The 19410-nt window shown below is 36.9% G+C and overlaps 1 protein-coding gene across 2 annotated transcripts; it reads right to left on the bottom strand.

Moving 5' to 3' along the window:
- Positions 1-650: 650 nt before the first annotated feature.
- Positions 651-17506, bottom strand: LOC131335896 (GDSL esterase/lipase 7-like). 2 transcript variants are annotated; one of them, XR_009202676.1, is made up of 6 exons: positions 17205-17506; positions 16882-17021; positions 16404-16652; positions 16042-16294; positions 15491-15941; positions 651-678 (listed from the first exon to the last, which is right to left on the bottom strand). XR_009202676.1 is itself a non-coding variant. In XM_058371455.1 (5 exons), exons 1-5 carry the CDS (start codon positions 17446-17448, stop codon positions 15724-15726), a joined length of 1104 nt encoding a protein of 367 aa, XP_058227438.1. In that variant the 5' UTR covers positions 17449-17506; the 3' UTR covers positions 15408-15723. The 2 variants fall into 2 exon arrangements, 1 of the variants encoding a protein (XP_058227438.1); XM_058371455.1 differs by lacking the exon at positions 651-678 and having other exon boundaries at positions 15408-15941.
- Between the last annotated feature and the right edge of the window lie 1904 nt (positions 17507-19410).

Here is a 19410-nt window from a genome sequence, read left to right as displayed (position 1 = left end):
TTAATATAGAAAGTCTAATATAGTAAACATTTTAAAAATGAATAGCTAAAGTAATAAAATGACTTTTTACTTTTTAATTTGATTCAAAATTTAAAAATACTGGTGTGAATGCTCTAAGATAGTACATAGACATTGTCTTTCGGCATCTATTCGCTTACCTGCAGTACTTCGATTGGAGGGCTCATCTGTGTACATGATGATTGATGAGTACTCCTACTTGTTTTGCAAAGAGCGCTTTCTGGAGGGCTAGCAGGCGACACCATCCCCCAGGTCCTTTTTTTTGTTTTTGGTTATTTCAGTTGATCACTTTAGCACAATCTGGTAATTGTCAAAACGGGCATTTTTTCTTTTTAAAAGTTCCTTAAATAGATTCTTCAGGCAAATCGTGGTTTGGTGTTAATTTGACTCCTTTCGCCGTGAGAAAGTCTGTGTACATAGATTTGTGTGCGCAAATCCAAATGCGGTGTGTCAAAGAAATCGTTAAATGCACATATGCCCTCACAAAATATGTAGCATTGCTCTTTGACCATGCTTGTTGGTTGAGTAGACATTATAGCAAGCAAACTTTTATCTCTGCATTTGAAAAGAGGATTGCAAAATACTCTAAAGAAAAAAATCATTTCAGAGAAGTACAATTTCTTTGTCAATCCATAGAAGAAAAACTATTTACAAGTATCCCTAATGGCACGTGGCAGAAGCGAAAAATATCATATAGGTGCAGCAAATTCTACATCGTTGATCAGGGCCGGCTCTGAGATTTTGGGGGCCTAAGACGGACGTAGACAATGATGCCCTTAATAAAATTTATGACAATAAAATAACAAGTAGTTAAATGATTTTTTCAAAGCCAAATGCATGTATTCGACAAGGAAAAAACTCATACAAATACTAATTTCTGATCTTGTTTTCTCTTCTTTGATCTCTAATTCATCTTCTTCCATTTTATTGTGTGTTCAGGAGATTAGAGCTGTTAAGGGTAGACTATGCATAAAACTTATATAGGAATCCACCACATGGGATCATTTTCCAAGGGGCTCTACATGAAGACAGCCGCCCGTGATCTGCATTTTCTTTTTCCTTTTTTGTTTCCTTTGATTGAGCAAGTCAGGTTGGGCCCAACCATTAGGCCTGTGTCTCTTAAGCGTAAAATAGGTGGTTTGGGTATTAAAATGGGCCTCTAGTGTTGCTATACCCAAAAAAATTGAACATATAAAATGGGTACCCAAAATAATAGGAGACTCTAATTTTTACACATTCTTGAGGGGCTTAAGGCGCCGGCCTCTTGGGCCTTAGCCCAAAGCCGGCCCTGTCGTTGATGAAGATAGAGTGATCCTGCCAACCCGGATCGATACCATTCGACCATACGGGGATGTATCAACTTTTTTTTTTGTTTCAAAAGTCTGGGTGTCCGGAACAATTTATCCGCACCTTGACTATTCCCCTCCAGGGTATGTATGAACTTAGAACTCTTGTATTTGTCCACTTAATGTTTTAATCCAGCAAGTTGCACAATATTCATGGGAGTGCAAAGGTCGTATATTGCCTCTGTTGGATGCATTCTATCTTAAAATACATGTGATTTCCTACTTTGGCAAGGCATCCTGGTTTGCAATCTCCACTCCCATCGACTCCCGAAGCACAACATGGCTGCACTCTATCCCAAGTAAAAAAAGTACATGTATCAGTTCATTCCCAATGACAGGCCCTTCTCCTCCAACATGAATTGATCTCCATCTCACTGCCAGGGTTGTAAATCGCGATATTGAGAAACGTAACGATATCGGTGATATGGTCATATATCGTATTAATTCTATCAGTCCGTTTTAGCCGATACATAAGTAAATAACGGTATTAGAGGTCCAAAATTCCATTACGTAACAGACTAGTGCTTGCCGTACCTACGACACTACTCACCCCGATTGAAATTGAAATACCCTTTGAATCTTGATAGTGGTTCAAAACATTATTTCAATTTTTAGATAGTTACAAATTGCTAGAAATTAACCTCTCTTTTTTTGAACGGCGAAGACTTTTATTTTTTTTATTGAGATATGAAGTGAATACGCAAACAGTGTAGTGAAGAAATTAGCAACTCACGAAATTATGCAGAAACGCCGTTCAAAAAGGGAAAAAAAACCCCACAAAGTCTCTACAGCTCTACAAAACAGAAAAGAATATTTAACAAACACATGGTAGGCAACAGAAAATACATCTCCAGATTTTGGAGAAAATGTATACAAAATAGAAGACAGCATTTTAACAAACACATGGTGAGTAACAAAAAATACCTCTCCGGATTTGATTTCTCCCGAGGGGTTTGACTGTCGAGGAGGAGTGGACAGTCCCAGTGCTCGGCAGTCCAAGGGGAGAACCCCTTCCCCAAAGACAGTCAACCCGTAGGGGAGGAAAGGCCTCGTAGAAAGGAAGCAAGAAAAATTGCTTTCCCCCCTTCTTTGTTTTCACACACACACACACACACACACATTCCGATTCTTTTTTTCTCTTAGACAACAGATGGCATTTATGTAATATGATAGGCAAATGTGGATACTTTCACAAAATATGAAAAAATGCATCTCAACCCTCGGATCAAATAAATCTAAGCCGTTGCAACAACTTGTCCCCACACCCTTTTGTTTTATAATAGAGATGATATAATACGTAACGGCCTTTATTTAAAACTCTGCTCACTACAAACACATAAGTGGGACTACTATCAACACCCTGACAAAAACAACAAACAAAAAGGTTTTTGCTCTTCCCAAATTGGTTCTTCTCTAAAATGTTTTGTGAACGCAGTGTAGACAGTAATCGCCAAGATGCCTTTGGCCCAAGATGTACATTTAGGTGTAAAAAAAAAAGAAGAGATAAGGAGTTCTACTCCTCTTTCAATGTGTTACTTTAATTATCCGGTTGTTACTCTGTTAAAGCATCCAACTCCAAACCAATTGGCAAAGAGTGGAGAGGCTGCCCAGGCTCATATACTAGTACTGGAGGAGATAATTAACTGATGTGGGACAAATCCCAACACTCCCCCGCACGTGCGACCCCTGATTCGCACGTGGAGAGGTTAACAAAGGATCCGGAACACACGGATCACAATGAAACAAAGTGCAACTATGGCACAAACAAAGGGGAAAAGCCTCCGAAACTCTAGCTCTGATACCATGTTAAAGCATCCAACTACAAACCAATTGGCAAAGAGTGGAGAGGCTGCCCAGGCTCATATACTAGTACTTGAGGAGATAATTAACCGATGTGGGACAAATCCCAACATACTCTCTTTTTTCTTGATCGGCATCCGGTTTTGCAAGGGACTTAGAGGTTTGTGTTGGGTTTTTTGCTATGTGGGAAAAGCTGTTGGAAAAAGAAAAGAAAGAAAATGCTGGTTAGTTGTGTATTGAATGTCATTAGTTTGCATAGAATGTGCAGATGGTTCGGTGGAGTTAATTGGCTCTTGGTGGTGCATTCCAACAAGTCCCATGGAGCATTTGTTGTGTTGGGCTCCAGATTCTTCTTCTGGGCAGTTCAAGAGACTTTTATACTAGCCTTAAGTCATGCCTATTTATAGAGGCTACTGTGCCATTTGTGAGGTGTGTGTGGAAAAGGCAGTGAACAACAGAGAAAAGTCAATACTTTCTTGGGAATGACTTCGGTGTCCCCGGTCATTTTGGGGATACCGTAACTTTTGGCATAACAAAATCATTATGAGTATAACCAAAACCCATTACAAGCATAACAAAACCATAGCAAGGCATAACCAAAACCATAGCAAGACATAACTTATTTGTTATGCCTTGGTTGGGTTTAGTTACGCATTGATTGGTTTTTTGGATATTCCTTGGTTACGCCTTGTTTGGGTTCTGTTATGCTTGTAATTGATTTTAGTTATGCTCCTAATGGTAAAGTTATGCCAAAAATTACGGTGTCCCCAAAATGACCGGGGACACCATAGCATCATCCTTCTTTCTTTGTGCATGTGTGAGTTACTTAGAGAGAAAATTGTGAGTGAGAAAATTGTTTGAGTTTGAGGGAGATAAAAATACCGAGAGCTTGAGAGCTAGAGTAGGGTATTTTGTATCTCATTGTACTCATTCAATATTAGTGGAAGTTATTCTCTCTCGTTGACGTATCCGAGTTTGGGGAACCACGTAATCTTGTGTCTCTTTTGTGTGTTTTGTTTTTCGTTACGCTTCCGTTGTGCGGGTGAGATCGGGTATTGTCCCAACAAAGTGGTATCAGAGCTACAATATGGCGGAGAAAAGCACCGGGTTCGCGGTTGAGCCTTTCAATGGGCACAATGATTTTACTCTTTGGCAACAAAGGGTGAGGAATATTTTGGTGAGAGAAGGTTTGCTGAAGGCACTCAAGCCGAAATCCGAAAAGCCGGAAGAAATGAAGGAAGATAAATGGGAAGAGATGAGAGAGCTTGCAAATAGCACCATCCAATTGTATCTCGGGAATAACACTCTCCGAGAAGTCATCAATGAAACGGATCCGGCAGAACTTTGGGCGAAATTGGAGAGAAGGTACAAGTCCAAGTCTTTGACGAATAGGTTGTCGTTAAAGAAGCAATTGTATGCGTTAAGTATGCCTGAGGGAGGAAATATTAATGAGCACTTGGATGAGTTCAATCGGCTAATAATGAGTTGGAAGCCATTGGTGCAAAGATTTAGGAAGAAGATAAGGCGATCATTTTGTTGGTTTCCTTGCCGATATCGTATGAGCATCTCCAAACTACATTGTTGTTTGGGAAAGACACTCTCGGACTTGATGAGGTTATTGCTACACTCCTATCCCATGAGTCAATGCGAAGGAAGGAGAGCGAGAGGATATCAGAGGATCGTGCCATGGTTGCATCTTCCGGTAGTCAAGCTAGAGGGCAGACGACCGAAAGGCAAAATGGGTCCAAGCCAAGGGGGCGTTCACACTCACGAGGTGGCGAGTCGCGGGCCGTTGACAAAAGGAAATGCTATTTTTGTAACGAAGAAGGCCATATATTGAAGTTTTGCCCAAAGCTCAAAGCGAAGATAGATGAAGAGAAGGAAAAATCCAAAGCGGTGGTTGTTGAGAGCTTTGCCGAAAATGAAGGTGATTTGCTCACGGTGACTTCGGAAGGTATAGAGAATTTTGATTGGGTTATGGATTCCGGTTGTTCTTTCCATATGTGTTCAAATAAAAAATATTTTTATTCGTATGAGGCTTTTGATGGAAGTACTGTTAGAATGGCAAACAACACAGTGAATAAGGTTGTTGGCATAGGAATGGTACGTTTTCGTATGGCCGATGGAAGATTTGTGAGGTTGACCGGAGTTTGACACGTGCCGGGACTAAGGAAAAATTTAATTTCTTTGGGAATGTTACATTCAAAGGGTTGTAGTTTTGCGACAAGGGATGACGTTCTTGAGGTTTTCAAGAATGATAAAGTGACGTTGCAAGGAAAAATGGCGGGCAATTTGTACAAGCTTCAAGGTCAAGTTGAAGTGTGGCATGCAAATGGTGGACACCGAGCAAGCAAAAATTATGGGCGTCGGGTTACACAAGTGTGGCGAGTAAAGGTGCAAGCAAATGAATCTTTATTTGTGGAGAGCAACGTCGAGAAGGATGTGCCTCAATTGTTGATTTTGGAACAAGTTGAAGAAAAATCGTGCACAAGGAAGATGGTCTCTTTCGCACCAAATTTGGTTTCCGATATTTTCGATTAGGCACCTCGGTGAGAGGGTGCGAGGCGCCCGAGTGGGGGGTGCGATATCACATGAGCAAAAAGGGGGTGTTTTTTGGGTTTTTTGCTATGTGGGAAAAGCTGTTGGAAAAAGAAAAGAAAGAAAATGCTGGTTAGTTGTGTATTGAATGGCATTAGTTTGCATAGAATGTGCAGATGGTTCGGTGGAGTTAATTGGCTCTTGGTGGTGCATTCCAACGAGTCCCATGGAGCATTTGTTGTGTTGGGCTCCAGATTCTTCTTCTGGGCAGTTCAAGAGACTTTTATACTAGCCTTAAGTCATGCCTATTTATAGAGGCTACTGTGCCGTTTGTGAGGTGTGTGTGGAAAAGGCAGTGAACAACAGAGAAAAGTCAATACTTTCTTTGTGCATGTGTGAGTTACTGTAGAGAGAAAATTGTGAGTGAGAAAATTGTTTGAGTTTGATGGAGATAAAAATACCGAGAGCTTGAGAGCTAAAGTAGGGTATTTTGTATCTCATTGTACTCATTCAATATTAGTGGAAGTTATTCTCTCTCCGTGGACGTATCCGAGTTTGGAGAACCACGTAATCTTGTGTCTCTTTTGTGTGTTTTGTTTTTCGTTACGCTTCCGTTGTGCGGGTGAGATCGGGTATTTTCCCAACAGTTTGCTCTCTCTTGAGGTCTCAAGTTCGGAATCTTCTAGGTGCTATTAACTCTTTGAGTCAGTCCATATGGCTGAAGCTTTGCAGTGGATAGTGGAATTGAATCTTAAAATTAGTCGGCGTACGTACAAGTTGGCCTAGACACTTGAATGTAAAAAAAAAAAAGGAACTATTTACTCGTAAGAGAGTACCGGAGGAGTAAATGTAATCGCCAATTTCGATTCAAAACAGCAAAGAAGAAGAAGCTGTTAACTATTCCATTATTCAAACAAACCCTTCGATGACTTATTGGCTGCCTTGCTTGAGGAATAGTTACTACTGTACAATAATATAAAAAGATCACACCGCTCTATTCCAGAACACCTTCTTAAAAAATAAGTATTTATTTCACATTTTTAAAATCAAAAATAATGTAAATAAAAAATTATTTTTTTATTTTTTTTGCACTGTATAAAAGATCTCGATAAGATCTACTCCTATCAAACAAGATTCATATTGCTAGGAAAATTATTTGTGTAGACACATTATTTTTGAGCTTGAAATTGCCTTCTTAAAAAATAAGTACTTAAAATGACTTCCGGAATGAATCAAAAAAAAAGAGAGGAGGTTTACAAAAAAAACAGTTTCAGTAAAAGCGTGATAAAGAATTAATGTAGTCGAAGTTTTTAATCTCACTTTAAGTCAAAAGCTGAGACAAAAAGTGGTGCTTAATATTATCTCAGTTTTAATCTCACTTTAGCGAGGAAAAGAGCGAGATAAAAGACCTCACTTTTGCGTCGAGATAAAAGTAAAAAAACCTCACTTTTGCGGCATGATAAAAGACTTTGGACGGAAAAGAGTGAGATAAAAGATCTCACGCGCTATTGTGACGAGATAATTAAATTAAGACTGAAGCCTACAAAAGACCTCAATCTTGCGGCATGATAAAAGACTCCACTCGCGCTCCCGCTCGAATTGTTGTAGTATTAGTAACGCTTTTAAAGTATTCTATCATGGGTAAAAACTGTGATCGAAATGAATTTGTCTCAAAAAAAAAGGTGTGATCGAAAACTGGAAGTAATATTTTTTTCAATAGAAATTAATCGTTAACGATGCCAATCTAATTTTTCATAAAGGTTATTGTTTGAATAAAAATATTTTTAAAGACATGGTAAGAAATATCTTATCCTATAGCAACAATGTGAATCAAAAAAGAATATGCATTTTGAAAAGACTGCAGGACATATGGTGTCACGCCCCGCCCCGGAACGACACCCGAAGTGGGCCCGAACCGACACGGCCACGTGGCATTCCACACAAAAGACAAACAACTGTACGACAACTAAATAAGAAATAGAGTAAAACCCCAGCGGAAGACTTAACATTAATAATAAACAAGGTGTCTACGATAATTACAAACTTGCATTGTACGAACGACACCCAACATATTTACAAACTCGAAGTCAAAGAGTACTTGACAACATTAGTCACAAATGAGTTTAGCAAAAGTACGAGTTTGACCCAATACAACCAATTCGACCAAAAATACCAACACTCGATACTAATACAAGTGTCCCCAAAACGTCGACTGACAGTGGACCAACTCTACGGCCACGTGTGACCTGGCAATCCAAAAAGGAAAACCAGAGTGTGTGAGATATAAAATACATTCAATAAAATACCACACAACCCGAAAGAATATCTCACTTGAATGTAATTCACATAAACTCAACACAAGTACTCAATTATATGACCACATGTATAAACATCACACATGCAATGGCACGTCTGCCACATTCCCATGTAACCAAGGCATTGTGTCCCACACACCACATTTCCATTCACCGTTAATTAGACGGCATGGCCCACGACATGGTGTGACTCACTCCACAACCCTTTAGCGGTTACAATCAACACCCAATAAACATATATCATTAGCTAAATCTCTAATAGCATGATATACAATCACCACCTTGTAACATCTCATTGAACATTACCATATCAAACACACTCACCTTCGTATCGACCAAAGTATGCCAAACTAAGATTTCGGCACCTCCTGAAAGACCGGCTCTTTACCTAGCCACAAGTTAACTCATATTAATTACGAATTCCACGAATACTCAGCACAAAGTTACAAAGCTAACAAGAAGCTAAACGATGACTATCGAATACAAATATGTCCATGTCAACACCTAGAAGTGTCTTGAAACAAGCATAAAGTTCAAATATAAAATAATTCTTGAAATCGGTTTGAAAACTTATGATCAACTTGTCTTATCTTAACCATAACTTCTTATTGGCCTTGAGCTAGCTCTTGAGACCACCACCAATGGAAAGTACACTTTCGGTACACGAATTTTGATATATAATTTGCCCAAAACGGAGTCCGAATGAAAAAGATATGATCGTCCGAAATTCCCCAACAATTGCTGAAAAGTTACCCGAGAGGTACGGGTACCACAAAACTCAGTACCGGTACCCACCCAAAATCAACCCAAAAGTTTCAGCACTGATCTGCCGGTACAGGTACCACCAAAAAGTGGTACGGGTACCAACTGGGTTTTTCAGCGAAAATCCAGCACGACTTCCTTCCGATTCCCAACCTTTTTCTCTACTCAAACCACATCTAAAACTCCTCAAACTACACCAAATCATGCTTTAACTCATGTATATCAAAGAGCTACTTAAGAAACTCAAACCCCATGAATCAAAGAAGCTTAAAACATAAAAACACGAGATTCAAGAGGTATTCTTCTCATACCCAACTTAACTTGCATCATCTAATTAAAGCATGAACCCAACTATTTAAGCATGAAATTAGACTTACCCAAACATGAAATTCAACAATTAAAATATGAAATTACCTAGATGATTAACAACCTAGACAACCAAGAACCTTCAAGCTCTCCTCTCTTCTTTTCCTTCTTCTTCTTCTTCCTCTTCCTCTTCTCTCTCTCTCTCTCTCTACGTTGGAAGCAAGATGAGAATAGGGGAGAAATATCCCCCAAAATATCCTCCAGGATATTTGATAAAGGCTATGGGAAAATTATTGTATGCAATTGAAACATGAACTTACTTATGCTCCACCCATGAATCACATACAAGGCCCTCGAACTTCCGTCATAAACAAATCAACCCCAAAAACATATAATTCAATTAAAAGATGAATTAAATACTCTAATATTCGGGACGGGTATTACATATGGATTCCTTTCTAGAGATAATTGTTTCATAATAAAAAAAATGTTAATAAAAAGCTCAACAAAAAATAAAGTTAAAAAGATTTGAAAGTGATGTCGGATTGAAAAATATCTCGAAGTTAAGATCATAACAAATCTATTTTCAAAATATCTACATTAACTCCATCTTAAAAAAAAAACCTTACCAAATACTGTATATTATTTTTCAAAAGTTGTTGATCAGTACCAATTGTTAGTGTCGGCAACCGTGGTTTGTTGCGTGGCTGGTGAATTAACGTACGGGTCGTCTTCCAATTCGAAGATCTTTACTTATGATTTATAGACAATATTCGATTGTCCATGGATTCCATGGATTGCCAGGTGGTTTTGGTTTGAACCAAATATCTCAGGTTTGATTCCCTTTCCTTAATTGTCAGTAATAAGCATTGCCCGGTGGTTTTGGTCTGAAATTTGAGGGTTTGCTTTCACCAAATATCTCAATTTTGATTCTCCTTATTTGTCAATAATTTTTCGGGCCACCTTAATTATCCGTATGTGTAAGCATGTGAAAAGACTGAGAGAGAGACTGAAAGAATTAGTCCGAAGCGTGCACAAGCAGACACAGGACACCCTGCATAAAAAAAGGGGACAAGAGAATTGACCTGTTTCTCATTTAGCCCCAAAAATACTAGTCCGTATTTGTTTAAGGCATCCAAACTTATGAATGTCATTTTTTCATTGCCATTCTCATTTATAAACAATGAATAATGTCTTTTTGTCAAAAAGATAGCAAAGGAATTGCACCCATATTTTGCTATTTCTTTCGGTTCTCTCTCTCTTAATCTCAAAAATAGCAATTTGCCGAAAATTTTGCCATAATATGACAAAACAATCATCGGCATTTGTCAAATTTGAGAGAATTTTGATATTGTGGGTGTGGCACCCAATTTGTCCTTTGTGCCATTTAAAAAAAAGGAAGAAGCTATGGTATACAGGGTATACCGTATGTCTAAATTATGACAATTTATTATTTTCATTATGTTGATTTTTGGTTTTCTAATGCATATTTATGACTCTAGTTACGACTTGTACTTTAAAATTTACTTGTTAAACAGGTCATTAGCATGTTATTCATAATTAAAAAATATTGTTATTATATAACCATAATTATTCGTATCGGAATCCATAATACTTGTACCCTAACCAGATATATGCGTACAATATCAAAAATTAAATAATGCTACCCACAAATGTTATAACAACACCATAAATTGGCATTATCTTACCACGATGAGTCGTATCAAAAATTCTTTGACTCGTATGATATTCCGTAACAAAATCAAAATATGTCGTACCAGAATCAACAATTGTCATACCTAAGCTAAAAATATTTGTAAAATGCCACAAATTTTATAAAATAACTACAATTATTATGACAACACCTAAATTGTCATTTTCTTAACACAATGTGTTATATCAAAAGAAAATATATTTAAATACCACAAATTATAAAATAAACCACAATTGTTATAACAATACCATAAATTAACGTTTTTTTACCACACTGTGTCGTATCAAAGGAAATTAATTAAAATATTCCGTAATAACATGTCTAAAATACTACAAAATCAGTAGTATAACCAAATTTGTTATAATAACACCATAAATTGACGTTTTCATACTCTTAACGTGTTGTATAAAAAAAATTCAATTGGTATGTTCAGTTAACGATAGTTATAATTAGCAAAATACAATTCCAAAAAAGGGTGATGCTAATGCCACGATAGGATTTGCTGGAGCCACGACAAAGTTGTATTACAAACCTGAACAATTCCTTCACTCTACCTCCGTCCCATTAAAGTACAAAGTGCTCAATCTTCAGTCAATACAACTCAGGTCCATTCTAAAAACTCACACAACTATCCTACAAAAATGGGCAAAACAAAATGCTTCTCGATTTTGCGAGCATCAGATCTACCCCCGGCTCTCCGACAGAAAACCAATTGCTGCTCGATTTTGTTAAATAATCATTGTATTACGATGCTTACGTTTAGGTTTATCCAGAAAAGTGGGTCTTGCGGCGGTCCGATTGCAAGATGGAAATACAAGTCAAAGGGGATTTGAACTTGATCGATGAACAACAGTGAATTCAGTTTTCAAGAAAGAAGAAAAGAGGACATAGCATAGAGAAGTGCAGTATTCCGATGTGAGTGAAGGGGAGAGAGATTGCAGGAATTGTTGTGGTCTAGGATGAGGGAGGAGAGAGAATGAAATTGAAGGGAAAGTGGGTATAATGTCCTCAGAGGGATAATGAAACGACGAGAGAAAATTGATTGAAGGGTAGAAGTGTCAGAAACTAAGCACAGTCGTGGCTCCAACAAATCCTGTTGTGGCATTAGGGTCACCCTTCCAAAAATTGAGCATAAATTGACGTTTTCATACCCAGAACGTGTTATATAAAAAAAATTCAATTGGAATGTTCAGTTAACGATAGTTATAATTAGCAAAATACCATTCTACAAATTGAGTAATATGACCAAATTTATTATAACAACACCATAAATTGACGTTTTCATACTCACAACGTGTCGTATAAAAAAAATTCAATCGGTATGTTCAGTTAACGATAATTATAATTAGCAAAATACCATTCCACAAATTGAGTAATATAACCAAATTTGTTATGACAACACCATAAATTGACGTTTTCATACCCACAACGTATCATATAAAAATAATTCAATTGGTATGTTCAGTTAACGATAGTTATAATTAGCAAAATACCATTCCACAAATTGAGTAATATAACCAAATTTATTATGACAACACCGTAAATTGACGTTTTCATACCCACAACGTATCGTATAAAAAAATTCAATTGAAATGTTCAGTTGACGATAGTTATATTCAACAAAATACCATAACATAAATTTAGTAATATAACCAAATTTGTTATGATAACATCATAAGTTAGCGTTTTCATACCCACAACATGTTGTATAAAAAATCGAAATGTTCAGTAAACGATAGTTACAATTAGCAAAATACCATACCACCAATTATTTTTAATTCCCGCCACATTATTTTTTCAGAATTTGAAAATTTCACCATATTATCTTAATTTTTGATTCCCTCCGCACTATTTTTTCAAATTCTTATTTGTCCCTATACAATACCTCAATAATTTAAACTAAAAATAAAGTTCTCGCTCAAAATTTTCATTCAAGAAATTCACCAAAAAGTAAGTACTAAATTTTCAAATGTAACTACAATTTCCTCTCAAAATATTAGTCTAAATTAAGTTCTTTCTCTAAAAAATTTAATTCAAAAAATCAAAATTGCTTCAAATTTTCTTGAAAAAATGAGAGGTCACTAAAACAAATAATTATTCAACTGTCTCAAGATACGGATATTCAGGGCAGTGCACTTAACAATTGGCACTATATATTTGACAAGCAGATCGGTGCCAAACCTTCACCCTATACATACAAATCCAAATTTAATGGTGGTCCTTGGAACTAGGTTATGAAAGTACAATCTAAATAATTTTGTAAATTTATTGTCATTGTACTTTCTTTTTAAAAAAAATTATTATAGTCAACATACTAATTTACACCAATGACATAGGCCATAATATGATCTACAAGTGCAGACCCAGCACTAGGACAAAGGCATTTGAGGCCACTACCTTCTCCATTTTTCAGCCAGAAATAGGGCATTTACGTTCAAGAAAGTATTATATAATTAATAGCCTTCAAATTTTCAATTGTGTACCACAGTGATAAAGTGTTGGAGTTTGGACATTTATCTAAAAGATCAGGGGTTCAAGTTTTGCACCCTTCATTCATTTTTGTTTTTTAAAGAATGTTGTTTTTTAAGGTTGAATTACATAATTAGTCCTTGTAGTTTCATACTTTGACAAATCTAGTCGTTTAATTTCAATACAACAATAAAATCTAAAAATGCACCATCTGAGCCTCACGTAAGGTTTTTTATTTTATTTTATCGAAATCGTCTATCTTTTACATAATATCAATTACATCATTCGTACTAAGAATGAAGTTGATGGCTTATAGGTAGACACCTAATTGGATGGAAAATATCATTCTATTATTAAATTTGCGTGCCGATGATGGAGCTTCCTAAACCAGATCGAGGCAAAAATTTATGTAGGTGACTTAATCAACATACATAAAAAATTCAACGGAATTGATCGTCATTATTGTGTCACGGTCGCATGGCTACCTTACATTCAACTACAACATAGGACTAGGTTTCATATCAAATATAAATTGAATGTGCAATTTAAATGTCGTTAGTGAGTGTATTTTTAGAATGATCGATTAGTACTGTTAGGATGTTAAGTTATACGATATTCAACATTGTCGCCAAAATTAGAGATTATCGGATATCTACAATTACGTAATCGAAAGACTTTTAATGTATCTAGATGCAAATTAATGTCTAATAATACAACAATTGATCCCCGTGTAAGCCATTTTTTTCAATCGGACCCGTCTATCTTTTACAGAATATGAATTAGATTAAATGTACCAAGAATGAAGTTCATCGCTTATCGTTAGACCATTAATCGAAATTTCCTTTCTATATCACTGTGTCACTTTTTTTTTTTTTAACATTTCTAGCTACTTGTATACAATGTTTTCAATCACTGTCTCTTTTTCTTTTTACTTTTTTGATTCTTTCGTTGAGACAAACTAAAAGGGATAAAAAATTTATCGCAAAATGAACAAATACAAAAAAATTTGAATAGAGAAAAAAAAGTCACTTGACTTTTTAATCCAAACCTAAGCGGTGCCGAATTTCAAAGAAAATTTAAATTGCACTCAACGGGATTAATCATAATATGTCAAAATAAATACTCCCTCTGTCCCAGACGGAGGGAGTATAAACTAAAAAAATTGGTAACAAAGATATATATATATATATATATATATATATATATATATATATATATATAGAGTAAAAAGAAGCTGGCTTTTGTGGGGAAAAAAAACTAATGGGAAATTTTCTTAAATGAAATGTAATTAGACAAAATGATTTTTAATCTAAATCTTGCTTAAAAATTGGAGAACTCCAGCAAAGGAGAACTCCCAGTCCTTTTGTCTTATTGCATGGCTCAGTTCTTTTCTTCTTGTGCTCTACCATGGAGTTCTCCTTTGCTGCATTGCTGGTTTAATTTTTATCCTACTGCTGAACTCTTTTTGAGAAAACAAACCCGAGGTAGAGAAAATTCATTGGGTGGTCTTGGTGCCCCAACACTCTTTTCGGTATTCATGTGGAGCCCAACACTAGCTTTATAAACCCCACATGAATTTGCGGTGGAATAGGGTGTTGGGAGATCATGTGGCAGTGTCCAAAGACCATTGAAAAAATTACTCCAAAGAAGGACATGGACATCGTCTTTCAGCATCTATTCGCTTACCCGCAATTAGCTAGATCGAAGGGCTGTTTAGTGTACATGATGAGTACTTGTTCTGAGAAGAGCGCTTTCGGAGGGCTAGCAGGGGACACCATCCCCAGGCCTGTTTTTTTTTGGTTATTTCAGTTGATCACTTTGGCACAATCTGGTAATTCTCTAAACGGACATTTTTCTTTTTGTAAAAGTTCCTCAAATATATTCTTCAGGCAAAGTGTATTTTGGTGTTAATTTGACTCTTTTCGCCATGGGAAAGTTTATGTACATAGATTTATGAGCACAGATCCAAACGCAGTGTGTCAAAAACCGTTAGATGCACATATCGCAAAAATACGTACTCATGTCGTGTAGCATTGCCCTTTCACCATGTCGGTTGGTACTTGAGTAAACATTATACCAAGCAAACTTTATCTCTGCATTTGAAAAGAGGGTTGCAAAATACTCTAAAGAAAAAAATCATTTCAGAGAAGTACAATTTCTTTGTCAATCGATCTATAGAAGAACATTATTTACAAGTATCGCTAAACTACATTTCAATGGACATAAATCCAATGGCACATGGCAGAAGCCTAAAATGTCGTAAAGGTGCAGGAAATTCTGCATCGTTGATGAAGATAGAGTGATATATCCTGCCAACCCGGATGCCATTCGACCACATGGGTGTGTACAAACTTTTTTTTGGCTCAAAGGTTAAGGGTGTCCAGGACAGCTTATGCGCACCTCGACTATTCCTTTCTCTGGTACGTATAGACTTAGAACTCTGGTATTTGTCCACTTAATGTTTCCCAGCAAGTTGCACAATATTCATGGGAGTGCAAAGGCCTTTTCCATTGAAACATTCACTTGCAATGCGCTCGTATATTGCCTCTGTTGGGTGCACTCTATCCCAAAATACATGTGATTTCCTACTTTGGCAAGGCACAATTCCTGGTTTGCAATCTCCACTCCCATCGACTCCAGAAGCACAACATGCCTGCCTTGCATCGCTAAACCCTAGACAAAATTGATCCAAAATTAATAAGTATTTTGAAGATAATTTCAATCAACCAAACAAAGATTAAAAAGAGAACATAACAGTTAAGTTTTTTCTCACCATGATGAAGGGGATTGTATATGATGTCGTGAATAAGTCGATAAGATTTTGCAGTGACGAATGTTGAGCCATTAAGCACGGACTTAAGTTTGTTCAGTTTTACACCTAGATTGGTATTGAAAACTGATACCAAGCCATTTATGTGCTCGTCGCATAATGTTGACGGTTTGGTTTTGTCAAGAACATCCGGCAAGCAACCAAGTGGGGCGACTTCAAACACCACAAATTTCCTGGCTCCCAAATTGTACAATTCCTGCATAAAGTACATTACCATCAAAACATTAATACGTAAATCGGCTGTCAGAAATACAAACCATGCAAAGGATTTTGTTTATTTCAAAAGCACTGTGAGATTGAGTTACCTGCAAATGGTTTCCTAATTCTTTCACAAGGAATTCCCCAAATTGCTCTGCATTGTACAATTTGCTTGTGTTGGACCCGGGTTGTAGATAATTCATGTAGTCATTGCTGCCCATACAAACAACAAAAATAGACTTTGACAAGGCATTTGAGAGCTTGGTTCTGTTATTGTATGCTCCCAGAGATGGCAGGTATTGCTCAGCAGTCTCCTTAAATAACTTGACTTGTCGCCCCAGTGGCAAGTTCTCCCCCTGCAAATGGAACATAATAAGAGAATGGAAAATTGCCTAGGCATACAAACTGTAGGAATCATGCACATTTTTCTAGAAAGATGTCTTAGATTTCAGTCTTATCATTTCGAACTAAAAGACCCAGAATTTTGTTTTAAAAACTATCGTGGCCTCAAGTAGTTCAATATTTTTTTTGGCAATTTCGCTTTGGAAAAATAGGATTCTTGTTGGCAAGGCAATGTTTACTTACAATGCTACGGCTAGTATCATGGAGGATGCCGGCTGTTCCAGATGCATAGTTGAAACCTTTGGTATTTGACTTTAACTTACTGAGAGGATGCAAGTATGGCAACGGGATGGGTTCGTGAGACCGCTTATTGGACCATTTATCTGCAATTCATGAGAACATAGAATCATAAACAAATTGTTTTTAGAACCAATATCAACATATAAATGCTATTAGATGGCCTATTTACTTTCATTTATTGGGGAGTCAATATACCAGCATGCCATTCAAATTTCCTTAAATAAATCAATGACTTTTCCGTATAGAAATTACGAGCGAGCACTTACACCAAAAATCAGCAATAGTGTAGCCGTTGGTGAATCTGCCCGTAGGTCCACCAGGAAAATCAATGCCATAAGGCGTGAAATTTACTTTCACAAAGGTATTTAGGAAGATGTTGTTGCCAGGGTCCATGACCGAGTCCCCAAAAACATACAAGGCCGGTGCAACCCGACGGATGCCACGAGCTTGTGACTCCACGAAGAGAAAGAAGAGAGCTGTGAAGAGAAAAGACATGGTATTCTTCACCATCCAGTCCCCTTGTCAAATTAGTCGTACCAGGTCGATTGTGTTGTAGACAGGTAGGTGTATAAATAGTTATACTGTGGTGAGATGTATTGGGAGCGAATTCAGGAAGAGATAGGTACATAGAATAGTTGGGGAGATGTATTTAAAGGGTGGGGGTAATGCGTGTTAATTTCTTACTACAATTTATTGCGGCTAACGTGTGAAACAACGTAGTTTTCCTTAACTCTAGTCCTGGGTGGCCACAGCCCGGCCCCCCATTGGTCTGTACACGGTATAATGATAGTATAATCGAAGATTTATTACCCATTAGAATATGGATGTACTCCACAAACATAATTCCCTCTAAGGTAACAGGCCCTTCTAGCTCTTCCTAACATGAATTCATCGATCTCCATCTCACCATCAGGGTTTCAAATTGCGGTATTGGAAAACATAACGATATCGGTGATAGGGCCATATATCGTTTCGTACCGGTCTATATCGGAGGTCCAAAATTCCATTACGTAACAAATGATACAATACGTAACAGCCTTTATTTAAAACTCAGCTCACTGCAAACACATAAGTGGGACTACTATCAACACCCTGACAAAAACAACAAATGAAAAGGTTTTCTCCTCCCAAATAGGTTCCTCTCTAAAATTGTTTTGTGAACGTAGTGTAGACAATAATTGTCGAAATGCTTTTGGCCCAACGTCATCAGATGTACACTTAAGTGTAAAAAAAAAAAAAAAAAAAAGAGAGAGAGATCCGGAGTTCTACACCTCTTTCAATGTGTTACTTTAACTATCCGGTTGTGACTCTTTTTTTTTTTTTTTTTTTATCGGCATCCGGTTTGGCAAGGGACTTAGACATTTGCTCCCTCTTAAGCTCTCAGGTTCGAAACCTTCTAGGTGCTATCAATTATTTGAGTAGTCCATATGGCCGAAGCTTTGTGCGGGTTAATGGACTTCCTGCCAGTGGATAGTGGAATTGGTACGTATAAGCTGACCTGAACACTTGAATTTAAAAAAAAAGGGAACTGTTTACTCGTAAGAGAGTACCGAAGGAGAAAATGTAATGATTCAAAGCAACAAAGAAAAAGAAGCACTACTACAATAATAGATAAATGTCACACTAAGGAGATTCACAAATATCACAGTTTCAGTGAAAGCGTGATATTTTATTCTCAGTTTCAGTCGAAAGCTGAGGTAAAAAGTGGTGCTTAATATTTTTTATCTCAGTTTTCTCACTTTAGCGCGGAAAGAACGAAATAAAAGACCTCACTCTTACGCCGAGATAAAAGTAAAAAAAAACCTCACTTTTGAGGCGTAATAAAAGACTTTGCACGGAAAAGAGTGAGATAAACTATCTCGCTTTTGCGGCGAGATAAAAGACTGAAACCTAAAAAAGACCTCACTCACGCTCCCGTTCGAATTGTTGTAGTATTGGTCACGCTTTTAAAGTATTCTATCATGGGTAAAAACCGTGCTCGAAATGAATTTATCGCAGGAAAAAGGTGTGATCCAAAACTGAAAGTCTGGAACATAAAATCTGCACATTCACTTTTTTTCAATAATCGTTAACGATACCAATCTATTCAAATTTTCATAGAGATTATTGTTTGAATAAAAATATTTTTAAGGACATGGTAAGAAATATTTTGTCCCATAGCAACAATGTGAATCGAAAAAGAATATGCAATTTGAAAAGACGACAGGACATAAGGATTCCTTTCTTAGAGATAAACTGTTTATTCATAAAAAAAGTTAATGAAAAACTCAACAAAAGATAAAATTAAAAATATCTTGAAGTGATGTCGGATTGAAAAATATCTCGAAGTTAGATATTTTCAAAACATTTTGATTAACTCCATCTAAAAAGATAAACATAACAAATATTATTTTCAGAAGTGGTTGAATAGTGTCGGCAACCGTGGTTTGTAACGTGGCTGGTGTATCGTGTATTGACGGGTCGTTCTCCAAT

Source organism: Rhododendron vialii, chromosome 8a (assembly GCF_030253575.1).
Source record: "Rhododendron vialii isolate Sample 1 chromosome 8a, ASM3025357v1".
In the NCBI taxonomy this organism is placed as follows: domain Eukaryota; kingdom Viridiplantae; phylum Streptophyta; class Magnoliopsida; order Ericales; family Ericaceae; genus Rhododendron; species Rhododendron vialii.
This window is presented reverse-complemented; position numbering and strand designations above follow the sequence as displayed.